Source organism: Vulpes lagopus, chromosome 5 (genome assembly GCF_018345385.1).
Source record: "Vulpes lagopus strain Blue_001 chromosome 5, ASM1834538v1, whole genome shotgun sequence".
Lineage (NCBI taxonomy): Eukaryota > Metazoa > Chordata > Mammalia > Carnivora > Canidae > Vulpes > Vulpes lagopus.
Window position 1 is genome coordinate 56901473 of NC_054828.1, and position 12434 is coordinate 56913906.

A 12434-nucleotide genomic window follows, 5' to 3' on the forward strand; every position below is an offset into this window, starting at 1 on the left:
GGGCGGGGGCCTCCAGGGGGGTGCTGCGGGGCGGGGGGGCCCTCCGGGAGGGGGGTCGGTGGCGCTGTGAACGGGGCGGGGGTGGAGCTCAGGGCGGGGGGGGCCTCCAGGGGCGGGGGGGGGAGCTCCGGGAGCGGGGGTGGGGTGCGGGAGCTCCGGGAAGGCGGGGCTCCGAGGGGGGGGTTCCAGGAGCGGGGGGCTGCGGGGGCTCCGGGAAGGGGGGTCTCCAGGGCCTTCGAGGGCGGGGAGAGCTCTAGAGGCGGCGAGAGGGTCCGGGGGCGGGGTCTCCGGGGATGGCCTGGGGGGGGGCTCCGCGGGCGGCGGGGGGGGCTCGGGGATGGCGGGGGGGCTCCGGGGGCCGGCGCGCGAGTGCCCCCCGCCCCCCCGCCCTCTCTCCCCCCTCCCGGATCTCCCCCCGCCCTCCCTCCCCTCCCCCTCCCCGCTCTCCTCGCCCCCCTACCCCTCGCCCACCCTCCCCTCCCCCCCCTCCCCCCCCTCCCCGTTCCCCCATCCCTCCTCTCCCCTCCCCGCTCTCTCCGCCCCCCTCTCCCGCCCCGCTGCGGGCGTGCCTGAGGCCGGGCAGCCGCCGCCTCCGAGCGCCCGGCCCCCGCCCGGCTCCGCCCCCGCCGCCGCCGCCGCCGCCGCCGCCGCCGCCTCCCGGTCCCGCGTCCCCGCGCGCGTCCTGCCGCCGCCCCGAGCGCCCCCACGGCCAGCGGGCCCGGGCTGCAGCCCCTCGGCGAGGCGGCCGGGCGGGCGCGATGCGGCCGGCGGTCGGCGTCCCCGCGCTGTGCCTGCTGCTCCGGCTGCACGCCGCAGGTAAGGGCGGGCGGGGCGCCCCGGGCAGGCCGGCGGGGGGCGGGCGGGGGCGCTCGGGGCGGCGGGCCGTGCCCGGGGCCGCGGCGGGCGGGGGGCGCCGGTGCACCTGTTGGAAGACAGGCCGAAAACTTGAGCTGGACGCGGCGTTCGAGGCTCCGCGCCTGCGACGGGGATCGCGGACGCCGCCGGGTGCACGCGGGGCGCTTGCCGGTCCTCGCCGTCCACGCACAGCCCCTCCGGGTGCACCCCGGGACCTGCGGCCGGAGCCACCTGCCACCCAGGTGGCGCCCCACCCCCACCCCCACCCCCGGGGGCTGCCACCTGCAGGACCTCGTCCCCGCCCAGGAGGGCCAAATCCCGGGTTCGCCCTAACGGTGCGGCTCGGGGCTCCTCTGGCCCCTGCTCCTGCCCTCGGGTTCTCGAAGCCAATGAAAGGAAGGCAGGCTTGGAATCCGGACCCCCTCCTCTCTCCCAGCATCGCGGCCGGCGACCCGGGCAGGGGCCTGGCGGCCGACAGCGCAGGGCTCTGGGGCCGGGCTGGGGAGCCCGGGCCGAGGCGGACGGGGACCCTGCGCCCCGACAGAAACCGGCTCGATACGAACGGAGCCAGCAGCCCTAGCGAGGACCTGGGGCATCTCCCACGCAGCCTCCCTACACATCCTGCCTTTGGGATACAGGCAGCGCCTGAGCGATGCAAGGGCTCGGACTGAGCCCTTTCTCCTTTTTAGACACGCGTGCACCAACGTAGGGTATGGCAGGGAGGTTCGAGGCGCCCTACTGCGACAGCCCTTGTCCGCTCAGGGGTCCTGCAGCCTCCGAGACTTTACCCCCGTGCGCTTGTCACCCGATCACACACAGTCACAGTCATTCATTCCTTCGGCTATTACATTTACCGAGCGTGTGTTATGTCCCAGGGATGATAACTAAAAATAATGGCTGCAACATAACCATTCCTGTGGTCTCTCTGCAAAAGGAGTGGGTGAGTTCCTTTCCTATGTGTGCAATAGTGAGAGTGAAATATGGTACTTTTTTTTTTCCCAGCCCGTGCTATTTTAATGTTATGGTGAACCTAGAACAAGTAACGCATGGGAACATTAAGGCTGTGATTAAGTGCACATGTTAATTGTTATAATTATGATGTTTCATTGTGAAATTTTTAATGGTTCTTTGGCACCTTTTGAAAACTAGCAAATAGCTATGACTTGGCCATTAAATTGTTTGCAAACAGCTGTAATGCATCATTTTATGACCCCATAGTTTTTTAAATGTTGAAATTTGAGATGAAAAAAAATACACATTGGGTTGAGTTTTATTTATGTTATTATGTATAACACTAGCACTGATGCAAACATCCATTGCCCCCCCCCAAAAAAGAAATTTTTTTTAAAGCCCCGATTCTTAACCAAGTTTAGGGACGATTTAGCTGATCTATCAAAAATGTCAGTGTAGTTATTTTTTAAAGCTAGCATATAAGAGATTCTAAAGATTCCATTTAATATACCTTAATTATAGCTTAAAAGTTATAAATAAACTTAAAATTAAGCAGGTGGAAACCATTTCTAAATTTATTGTAGGTGAACATTTGGGATGAAGAAAATAGAGGACTTTTGTTCATCAAAGAAGAAAGCCAGAAGTCTGTAGCCCTAGATTATACCTGGAGCTCTGCCGAAGGGTATATTACTAAAGACAAACCAATCCGTCTCTACTCTGACTTCCTAATTTGAAAAAATATATATATTCAATTTTAAATTAATAGGGCAATGCATTCATGGGCCATCATTTTCAGATTTCAATTGCAAGAGGCTATATGGAAATTAATTATCTTTATATTTAATATAGTGCTTTTGATAGGTGTTTTTTCACAGCAGATTGCAAGTTTAATATTGTGGTTGTCTTGCCAGTTTCATTTTGAATGCATTTTAATTTTAAACAGCAATTTTTGGGTCACAAGCTGTCATCAAATTAAAATTCATCCCAGTTATTTAATAACATTGTTAGGACTTCTCATTGGAACTGAAATAAACACGGACTTTTTGATCTAAGCTGCTGTAGGTTTGGGTAGGAAGAAAGTGAGTGTGTGGGAGTACACAGATCAAGAAGTCATGGATTTCAACACTTGTTGCCTGTCTGAGTTTTTCTTTTACAGAAGGCTCTCCTCTTAGGATGGAAGTGGGCTTAATAAGGAAGGGAAATGAATTCTGTTTTTTCTCACCCTCTTTAACTGAAAAGCTAATTGATCCATTTTGGTTATGCCCAGGGTGCCAGCAACTATTTTACGCTGGTGGAACTGAGGACAGGTTAGAACCCTTTAGGGGTGGGAGAGATTGGCGGATGGGGTGTGAGAGCTCTTCTCAGGGATACTAGGGACTGTTGCCTTCCAGATAATCGTTGCCCTAATGATAAGATACAGATTGTTTTCAACTTCAACGCCAGCTCCAATTATTTGATCATGATGGCCTGAGGCACGATGCAAAATAATAAACAAGCAAATAAATAAATTGATTAATTAATTAATTAATTCAGACCATTCCTGGGGCTCAATGGGAAAAAGTACTGTGGTCAGGCTGTAGTGTCTATGGGAACAAAAAGCGGCAGAGGGGTACAATACCGTGTAATGAACATCTCCAGGGCGTCCAGGTGGCTCAGTCACTTAAGCGTTTGCCTTCTGCTCAGGTCCTGATTGGGGGAGTGGGGGGGGTCCTGGGATCAAGCCAGAGCCTGAGGGCCCCCCCCTCCCTGCCCAGCCAGGAATCTGCTTCTCCCTCTGCCCCTCCCCCTGCTCCAGGCTGGAGCACTCTCTCTTTCCCTCTCTCAAATAAATAAATAAAATCTTAAAAAAAAAAAATCTCTAGGGAAAATAATCCTAATAAATTACTGAGTAAAGAACTTGTTAGATAACCTGGACTCAGCTCTTTCCATGGCAGTTCATTTTTGTTGTTGTTGTCCGTCCGACTGCTTACAGTTTGGGTAAGAAAACAAAGTTCCAGTAAATGGTAGACTGTATTTACTTTAAGTAGTAAAGAGCCAGTTAACAGCATAGTCAGGATGAAAGCCCGTGTTTTCAGACCTGTGGCCACATACTGTGGAAATCATACAACGGTTCCAATAGGAAAGGCTACCATTGAGTTAGTGGTGAGAAATCCTTTTTACCTACCCGTCCTCATTTCTTTTCTTTTCTTTTCTTTTCTTTTCTTTTCTTTTCTTTTCTTTTCTTTTCTTTTCTTTTCTTTTTTCTTTTCTTTTCTTTTCTTTTCTTTTTCTTTTCTTTTCTTTCTTTTCTTTTTCTTTTCTTTTTTCTTTTCTTTCTTTTTTTTTCTTTTTCTTTTCTTTTTTTTTAAAAGATGTATTTATTTGAGAGAGGGGAGGAGAGAGAGGAGGAGAAGTGAAAAAGAGAGAGAGAGAATTTCCAGTAGACTCCCCCATGAACACAGAGCCCCATGTGGGGTTCAATCCCATTACCCCAAGATCTTGATTTGAGCCAAAATCATGAGTTGGGCACTTAACCCACTGAGCCACCCTGGTGTCCCTAGCTGTCCTCATTCTTTATTCCTTCTGTGAACTAGAGTAATACATAAACCCCAGTTGAAAAGACTGCTTCAGGAATATCCAAGAAAGTGTGCCCCCATGATGTGGATAGTACCACAAGATCCACAGGTGGCTTATTTCCTTTGGTGTTTTTTCGTCTTTCTTTATCCAAAGAACTATATTCTGTTTTAGGAGATGATATTTATTGGGTCATATTTAAGTTGCAAGGAAGTGAAGGTCTTGAAATATCTTAAAAACTCTCAGGGGAAAGCTTTATCTTTTTCTAGTGACGTTTTGTTACCAACACAGAATGTGATTTCAGTGCATTATTCTCTCCCTGAGCTCTGGGAAAGGTCCTTTCAAATTTTCATGTTGTTCTTACTACTGAGCATTCTGGAAGGCACAGACACTGCCTTCAGTGGATCTTCTGAAGATGCGACATCTCAGAGAAATGCAGTCAAGTTCTCTAGTCTTTGAGAAGGAAGGATTCCTATGGTGAAACCCAGAGGATCAGGGAAGTCACTGGCAGAAGCACCACCTTCAAAAAGAAAGGGTTGACTGATAGGAAAATAATATGTTATTCTTGAAAATTTTAAGGTACCTTCTTTCCATGAACTCCAGAATCCACTTTTCCTTTTCAAAATCACTCAACACAATCCTTGCATCAGCCCAGGTTCTACTGTGTCCTCCTCCTCCATTACCTCTCTGATACCATTTCTCACCACTTTCCTCTTGTTTGTCTCCAGCCACATTGGTCTTCTTGCTGTTCCAAGAGGATGCCAGGGGCTTGCCTCCCTCATATATTTTGCTTTTTCCTTTGCCTGAAACACTCTTTACTCAGTATCTCCATGGCCTAATCTCTTAATTTTAGGCCTCAATTCGAATGCTACTTTCTCAGGGAGGCCCCCACTGACTAGCCTAATTAATATGATATCTTCTCCCCCCAAAGAACTTTGATACCCCTTCCCTACTTTATTTTTTTTCCAGACGCTTTTCACCAACTCCATATCATATATTTAACTTATTTGCTTTGTTTATTGTGGTTTCTCCCCTTTCCCCATTGGAAAGAAAGCTCCTTGAAGGCACAAATATTTGTCTGTTCTATTTACTGCTGTATCTGTTGCAGATCTTGCCCAGCCTTCCACCAGGGCCTGGCATAAAAGCTACTAAAGATTAAAAACAAATATATTGAATAAATAGAAACAACACAGTGATATTTCTGTTCTCTCCCTTTTGCATTTAATTTCTTCTTGGCACCCATGCAAGACACACTTAGTCAGCTTAGCCATTTCTAGAATGGACTTCAACAGAGCTCATTCATCCAAAATTCCAGTTTCTTCCTTGGAGCTCACATGCTCCGGAAACATACTATCTCAAATAGACTTTTCTACCATTGTGAACTTGAGGGCGACATGGGATGGGCTCACGGGAGACCAGAACTACAGATTGAAACAGTGGCAAAGTCCTTCAAATTGGTTGCAAGGTGCTGTACGGCTCAAATGCTTTGCTGTGTTTTCAGGTCTTAGTGAAATGCCTTGTATGTACATGTAGGAATGGCTGTGGTGACATAAAAGGATTCATACAGCCAATTTACAAGCAAGATTTAAAGCCCTTGGACGAACCTGTCTACTTCTTTGGCACATAAGTAGCACACGTGTATGTATACCCAACATCACTCGCTCCTGACACCTTGGACATTACATGTTCTCTTGGAGATTGTACCCTGAGTGGTGCTTTGTAAAAATTCTGAAATGTGTTATCCACATTTGGCCTTCTCTTTGTTCCTCATCTACTTCTCCACCAACTCCAATCCTCACCTGTGGTCCTACTTAGGGTGTAGTATTTCGTGGTTAGTGCTTTCTAGAATTTATGTGCCCCCTTTTATTTCCCTCTCTGTGCAATCTCCCTGGGTAGTTATATTCAGACCTACATGTCAAAGATTCCTAAGCCTGTATTTTAATCTTCGATAGTTCTCCTGAACCCCAGGCATATAGTTCTAATGACCTAGGAGTCACTGGGTATCCAACAAGCATCTTATCTGTTAGTACTCAGCATTCCCTGGGGCTCCTGGGTGGCTCAGTCAGTTAAGTGTCTGCCTTCAGCTCAGGTCATGATCTCAGGGTCCTGGGATCCAGCACCATGTCCAGCTCTCTGCTCAGCGGGGAGCCTACTTCTCCCTCACCCTCTGCACCTCCCCTCTCCCCCTGTCACTCATGCTCTCTCTCTCTCAAATAAATAAATAAAAACCAAGATCCCCCACAGTCACCCAAGCCTGCAGCTGTTAGCTCATCCTGTACCCTTCCTTTGCTTTGTCTTCTCCACTCTCTGTTCACATCACTGTCCTTATTTCTCATGTAGTTTTTTTTTTATGATAGTCACACACACACACACACAGAGAGGCAGAGACACAGGCAGAGGGAGAAGCAGGCTCCATGCACCGGGAGCCCGACATGGGATTCGATCACGGATCTCCAGGATCGCGCCCTGGGCCAAAGGCAGACGCCAAACCGCTGCGCCACCCAGGGATCCCTCTCATGTAGTATTTTAAGTTACCATCCTCTTATCAAATCCATCCTTCATAAAAATAAATGCCAGAGGTAAAACTCTGAAAAAAAGCATACCTAATCATGTTCTCCCCTTGTAAAATTCTTTACTTTGGCTATTTCCTTCTTTCTTAAAATAAAACCCAAACTCATTAGCAGGGCAAAGTCTTCCACTCTCAGGTCTTTCCTAACTCCGTTTCCTAGAACTGTACTTGCTGCCTAGTATGCCATCAATACATGTTCGATGAGTGAATAAATGTATTCCGGGTGTATCAGGCAAAATAAATGATAATAAATTACGTTGATGAAGAGATTACATCTTATCTTCATAACTGTAAAGACTAGAATTGATTTTACTACTGCTCCCTCAATACTATTTACATTTACTGGTTACAAAGAAATGAAAGTCGCACAGAAGAGCTTTCATTTAAGCATAGTCTGTAGGATGCATTTGTGTGCCCTGGGCATCATGATAGTTGTGCTAGAGTTGTGTATTGAACTCCGTCTAGTTAGACATTGCTATGGGAGTTTCTAGATGGATGGAGATAAGGTGAGTGTCTTTATTTTAAATAGATCAAGGGATTAGATAATAGCACATTAGTTGTGCATTAAGACTACACTCGGAACTCAACTCCTGATTACTGAAGGGTCATCATCTATCTTGTAGTAGCAAATATGAGCCACCTGCCCATTCAAAATCAGGTGGGAGTGTGATTTAGTGGATTCAATTTATCAAGACCCCAAATAATTCAATCCTCCTTCCTTCCCCCAAACAAAAAGCAAACCATCGCAGAAAATTTGGGAGTATTTGGATGGTTGTATACATTTTCTTTCTCTCCTTTCAATGAATAGACAATGTTTATAGAACCATAAGGTTTCCCCGAGTTAGGAGAAACCTTATGGTTCTATAAACATTGTCTATTCATTGAAAGGAGAGAAAGAAAATGTATACAACCATCCAAATACTCGGGGAAATGAACTAGGGGTGGTGGAAGGGGAGGAGGGCGGGTGTTGGAGGGGAATGGGTGACGGGCACTGAGGTGGACACTTGACGGGATGAGCACTGGGTGTTTTTCTGTATGTTGGTAAATTGAACACCAATAAAAGTTAATTAAAAAAAAAAAAAAGAACCATAAGGTTTTGGGATACTACACATATTTTTCTCTTACGGAAAAATGCTGCACCTCAAGGGAGACATACTTCCATCTGAAGAATGGAGACTAGTTTATGAATTATAAAAAGTCACTTTTTATGAAATGATGGGATCACACACACAAAAAAACCATTTATTGCCATTAGTACTAATGATAACATGGATGTCATATTTTATGGTAAGTTTATTGTTAAATCTTTTAAAAGCTGTTTACAAAGTCAAATTGAAAAGGTAAAGAAAGCCATTTATCCCTGTAAAAGGGGATTTTGAAAAATCCTACTTGGCCCGTAAGTGCATCCTTCATTTTCAGAGCACTTACAAGTGCTGACATATTCAGAGTTACACTGCATATTTCCCAGCATAAAGGATTTTAATAGCTTTGAAAAAAATTAATGGTAAATTATTATTTTAAGATTAAATTTCCTAATGTTTTTTCCCTAAATAACATTACTGTAGTGTCTGTTATTGCGATGGTATTTGCCACGGAGTGTCAATTAGCAAGTTTATGATGTGAACATTATTAGCACTTGCCATTTAAATAATTTTTCACTCTTAAGGCTATTGAGACTTTCCTCATAATCAGATTTCATTTGATTTCAATTTGTTAAGATGTTGGTGTCCGTTAAAATTGCAGCCACGTGGACCAAAAACAAAGCAAAACTAATTGTTCACATGACGCAGCAATCAAGATCAATATGTTTAATTGCGCTGAAGTAAATGCCAAGTTCAGTGAGGACGTGGATTATTTTTTTCCTAGTTCAGACCCAAAGCAATGTCCATGTTCTGACTTAAATGTGCAGAATGGATTAAGGAAAAATGGATCCTTGGAAAAGAGCACAAAATGAACACAGAGGAAGAGTGTCTCCCTTGGGACACCTGGGTGGCTCAGTGGTTGAGCATGTGCCTTTAGCTCATGGCGTGATCCTGGGTCGGGGATCAAGTCCCATATCAGGCTCCTTGCAGGGAGCCTGCTTCTCCCTCTGCCTGTGTCTCTGCCTCTCTCTCTGTGTATCTCTCATGAATTAAAAAAACAAACAAAACAAAACAAAACAAAAAAAACAGTGTCTCCCTGGCCCCTACAGCAGCGTGTACAGAGCAAGACTCTCCTGCTCTCCCACCATAGTAGCGCCCCAAGTCCTGAGGGACCCTGGAGGGGAAACAAAACACTGTGCATCACTCCAATCACTGGGTTACTGGGAAAGATGCTCAATACAAAGAGTGTTCAACATACTACAGTGAGTTAGTTTGAAAGGCCATCCATCCATTAATATGAACGTGTGGTTTTAAGTTATAAGCAATTTACTTTCTTGGCCTCATTGATTCAAGACAGTGTCTTTATTCTCCCCGGAAGAAAATGAAATACTTTAAAGAGAAAAGTAAAGAGAAAAATCAGAATAAAGGGGAAAATGCCATATTTTTGGGTAACCTTTAGCATAATACCATAGAGGCTAAGAGCATGGATATTGTGATGGGACTCCAGTACGCACACAATCATTTTCCAGCTCTGTAACTTAGGGCAAGTTACTTAATCTCTTTAAGCCTCAATTTTCTCTTTATCTTTTTTCTTTACTTTTTAAACTTCCTCTTTTTAACGTAGAGGTTACATACTATACAACTGTAAAGTTGTTTTGTGTATGGAATAGGGCAATGTATGTAAACTGCACCGTATTAGTAAGTGCCATGTAAGTGCTAGGTATTGTTTGATTGGGAGAGGGAGAGGTCGGGTGGCAAAGGGTTAACTGATATCTGGGAACACTTTCAACTCCAGTTAAGAATAGCTATTAATTGCATGGTCCTTTCCTACAAGATGTTCATTTTTCAAAGAAGTATGTGTGCCTTAGACCAGTGATAATAATTTCAAATGATGAAGGAAAGGACTTATGGGCCTACCAGGTACCCTCCAAATCCCTAAATGCAGGCAAAGGAGACCAGGGCAGGGATGTCTTCGAGTGGCCACTGGGGACCCCCTTCCTCACCCTCCTCCTGCCCCAATACCCAGGCATTCACATCTCTGTAGTATCATTACTATGGTAATATTTTAATTTTTGTATTTTCTAATGTTGGCTTTGCTACGTTTTAACATAGTTCTCGATCTGTTAGAATTATTCTTGAAACACTTATTTTTTTCTTTGTCTTGCTGTTGGAACCTAGCTTTCGAGTCATCTGGAGAGCTCTACTATAAAAATGATGGACATGGGATGCCTGGGTGGCTACGTTGGTTAGGAATCCCCTCTTGGTTTCTGCTCTGGTCATGATCTCTTGATATTGAGCCCTGTGGCTCCCTGCTCCACGGGAAGTCTGCTTGAGATTCTCTCTTCCTCTTCTCCCCGCCCCCCCTACTCATGAGCACACTCTCCCTCTCTCTCTCTCTCAAATAAATAAATAAATAAATAAATAAATAAATAAATAATAAAATCTTTTAAAAAGATGATGGAAATAGTTTATAATCTCTATAAGTAATAACATTTTAGCTGTTTGCATAACAATAACCGAAGTATAAAAGGTTTTACAAATGTACTGCTTCATTACTCAGTGCATGTGGAACTCAATTCCTATGACTTCTGCAAAGAGTAGTATTTCTCAGCTTTCCAGCCATGTGATCATTTTTCTCTACTTCTGCATTTCCCCAGAGGGCATATCTTTATGAAGTTCTCTTAATGGTTGTGCGAATGTCCTTCAACTCAGTTCTTCAGGAACTGGGCAGGGGGCATTACTGCATCTTCTCAACCAACGTAAATCTCACCTCCTCCAGCAGAGTCTGAGGCCAGTGGTCTTAACCCCACTCCCTCCTTATGACGAAAGTCTAGTCACATTGTCCCAAAGGGTCTGTCCTAATTGCATTATGTTCCACTCTGTAACATATATTTATCAGATGAAAAATAATTCTATTAAAGCTGGGCAGAAATCAAGAAACATGAAACTCACTCCTTATAATTTTGCACACAGTGGATTTTTCCTGAAATGACAATCACTTCTGCGACTCGCAAATAAGAGTTTGCCATTGTGCAGCTCAACTTTGGGTGGGTAAGATAAATAGGAAGAAGTAACTAGGTACAGTGGTTTGGAAGTGGGAGTAGGAAATACATTTTTTAATGGAATATTTGAAGGAATGTGAAGGAGTGTTAATATATCAAAGAATATGCAGAAAAAGTTTACAAGTTGCCTTAATCAAAATCATTCCTTATTCTTGTAAAATTCAGATCCTCTCCGACATAGAGAAGAATAGAGCCAGCTCTATAAAAATAATCACTTTGATTTTTTTTAAAAAATTAAATTATAGATATACTAGACACATCACTAGCCAAACATGTGAAACATTTAAATACTCCTAGAGAATGACACAGCACCTCCTCATGGGATTATGCTTCACATCCTAGAAACCAGTGGACAGACTAGATTTTAGGAAAGCCATTCCTGGAAGGAGGTGATCCTTCCATAACAAGCTCATCCAAGTCTTCTGGGGGCAGGGGGCTGTAATGGTTTCCAGTTTTTATAAATTCAATTATGATCTTACAGAATCTCTCATTTTGTTATTTTTATTTTTTTACTTTTTATGATATAATCGTTCATTTGAAGATGATTCCCCCTGCCCTTTTTTTTTTTTTTTGGTCAAATTGGTCATTTGCTGTCAAGATAAAAAACAAAACCAGTGTGAATACCTCTACATACATACGTACTTACCTTTATGTATGTTGTCAGAATCCAACTAAGACACACAAACTGAATTTTATAAAACTGGCTTTATAGGTAGAGCCGTAACATAATGGACTCTTTCCAACACTGATAAATTCTCTATGAACAGACTGGTGGGAGTGATCGTATGTTACAAGTGGGAGGCTATCCTAACAGACCTCCATTGTCACATCTAGGCAAGACTGCCATGTTCCTCAGGGGGCTTCAGGGTTGGTACGGTGGGCCCTCATAACTGGAGATTAGTACCACGATGACATCCTGTGTTGACCATCACTAGGAGAATTACAGAACAACTGCAAGAATAGTTTTAATATTAGCCCCTTTAAATCCAAGGTTATTTATTGCTCCTGGAAATCCATGCCCCTTTAAGTTCCCAAAAGGTGACACCTGCACCCCAGTGTTTCTAGCAGCAATGTCCACAATAGCCAAACTGTGGAAGGAGCCTTGGTGTCCATCGAAAGATGAATGGATAAAGAAGATGTGGTTTATGTATACAATGGAATATTACTCAGCCATTAGAAACGACAAATACCCACCATTTGCTTCAACGTGGATGGAACTGGAGGGTATTATGCTGAGTGAAGTAAGTCAATCGGAGAAGGACAGTGTATGTTCTCATTCATTTGGGGAATATAAATAATAGTGAAAGGGAATATTAGGGAAGGGAGAAGAAATATGTGGGAAATATCAGAAAGAGAGACAGA

General features: G+C 44.6%; 1 protein-coding gene across 1 annotated transcript in view; it reads left to right on the forward strand.

Moving 5' to 3' along the window:
- The first annotated feature begins 659 nt into the window (after positions 1–659).
- PTPRR (protein tyrosine phosphatase receptor type R) overlaps positions 660–12434 on the forward strand; it is a 235325-nt gene continuing 223550 nt past the window's right edge. The window contains exon 1 of the mRNA XM_041757500.1: positions 660–816. Coding sequence (XP_041613434.1) covers positions 759–816 — 58 coding nt within the window. The 5' untranslated portion in view covers positions 660–758. The remainder of the gene's footprint in view (positions 817–12434) is intronic.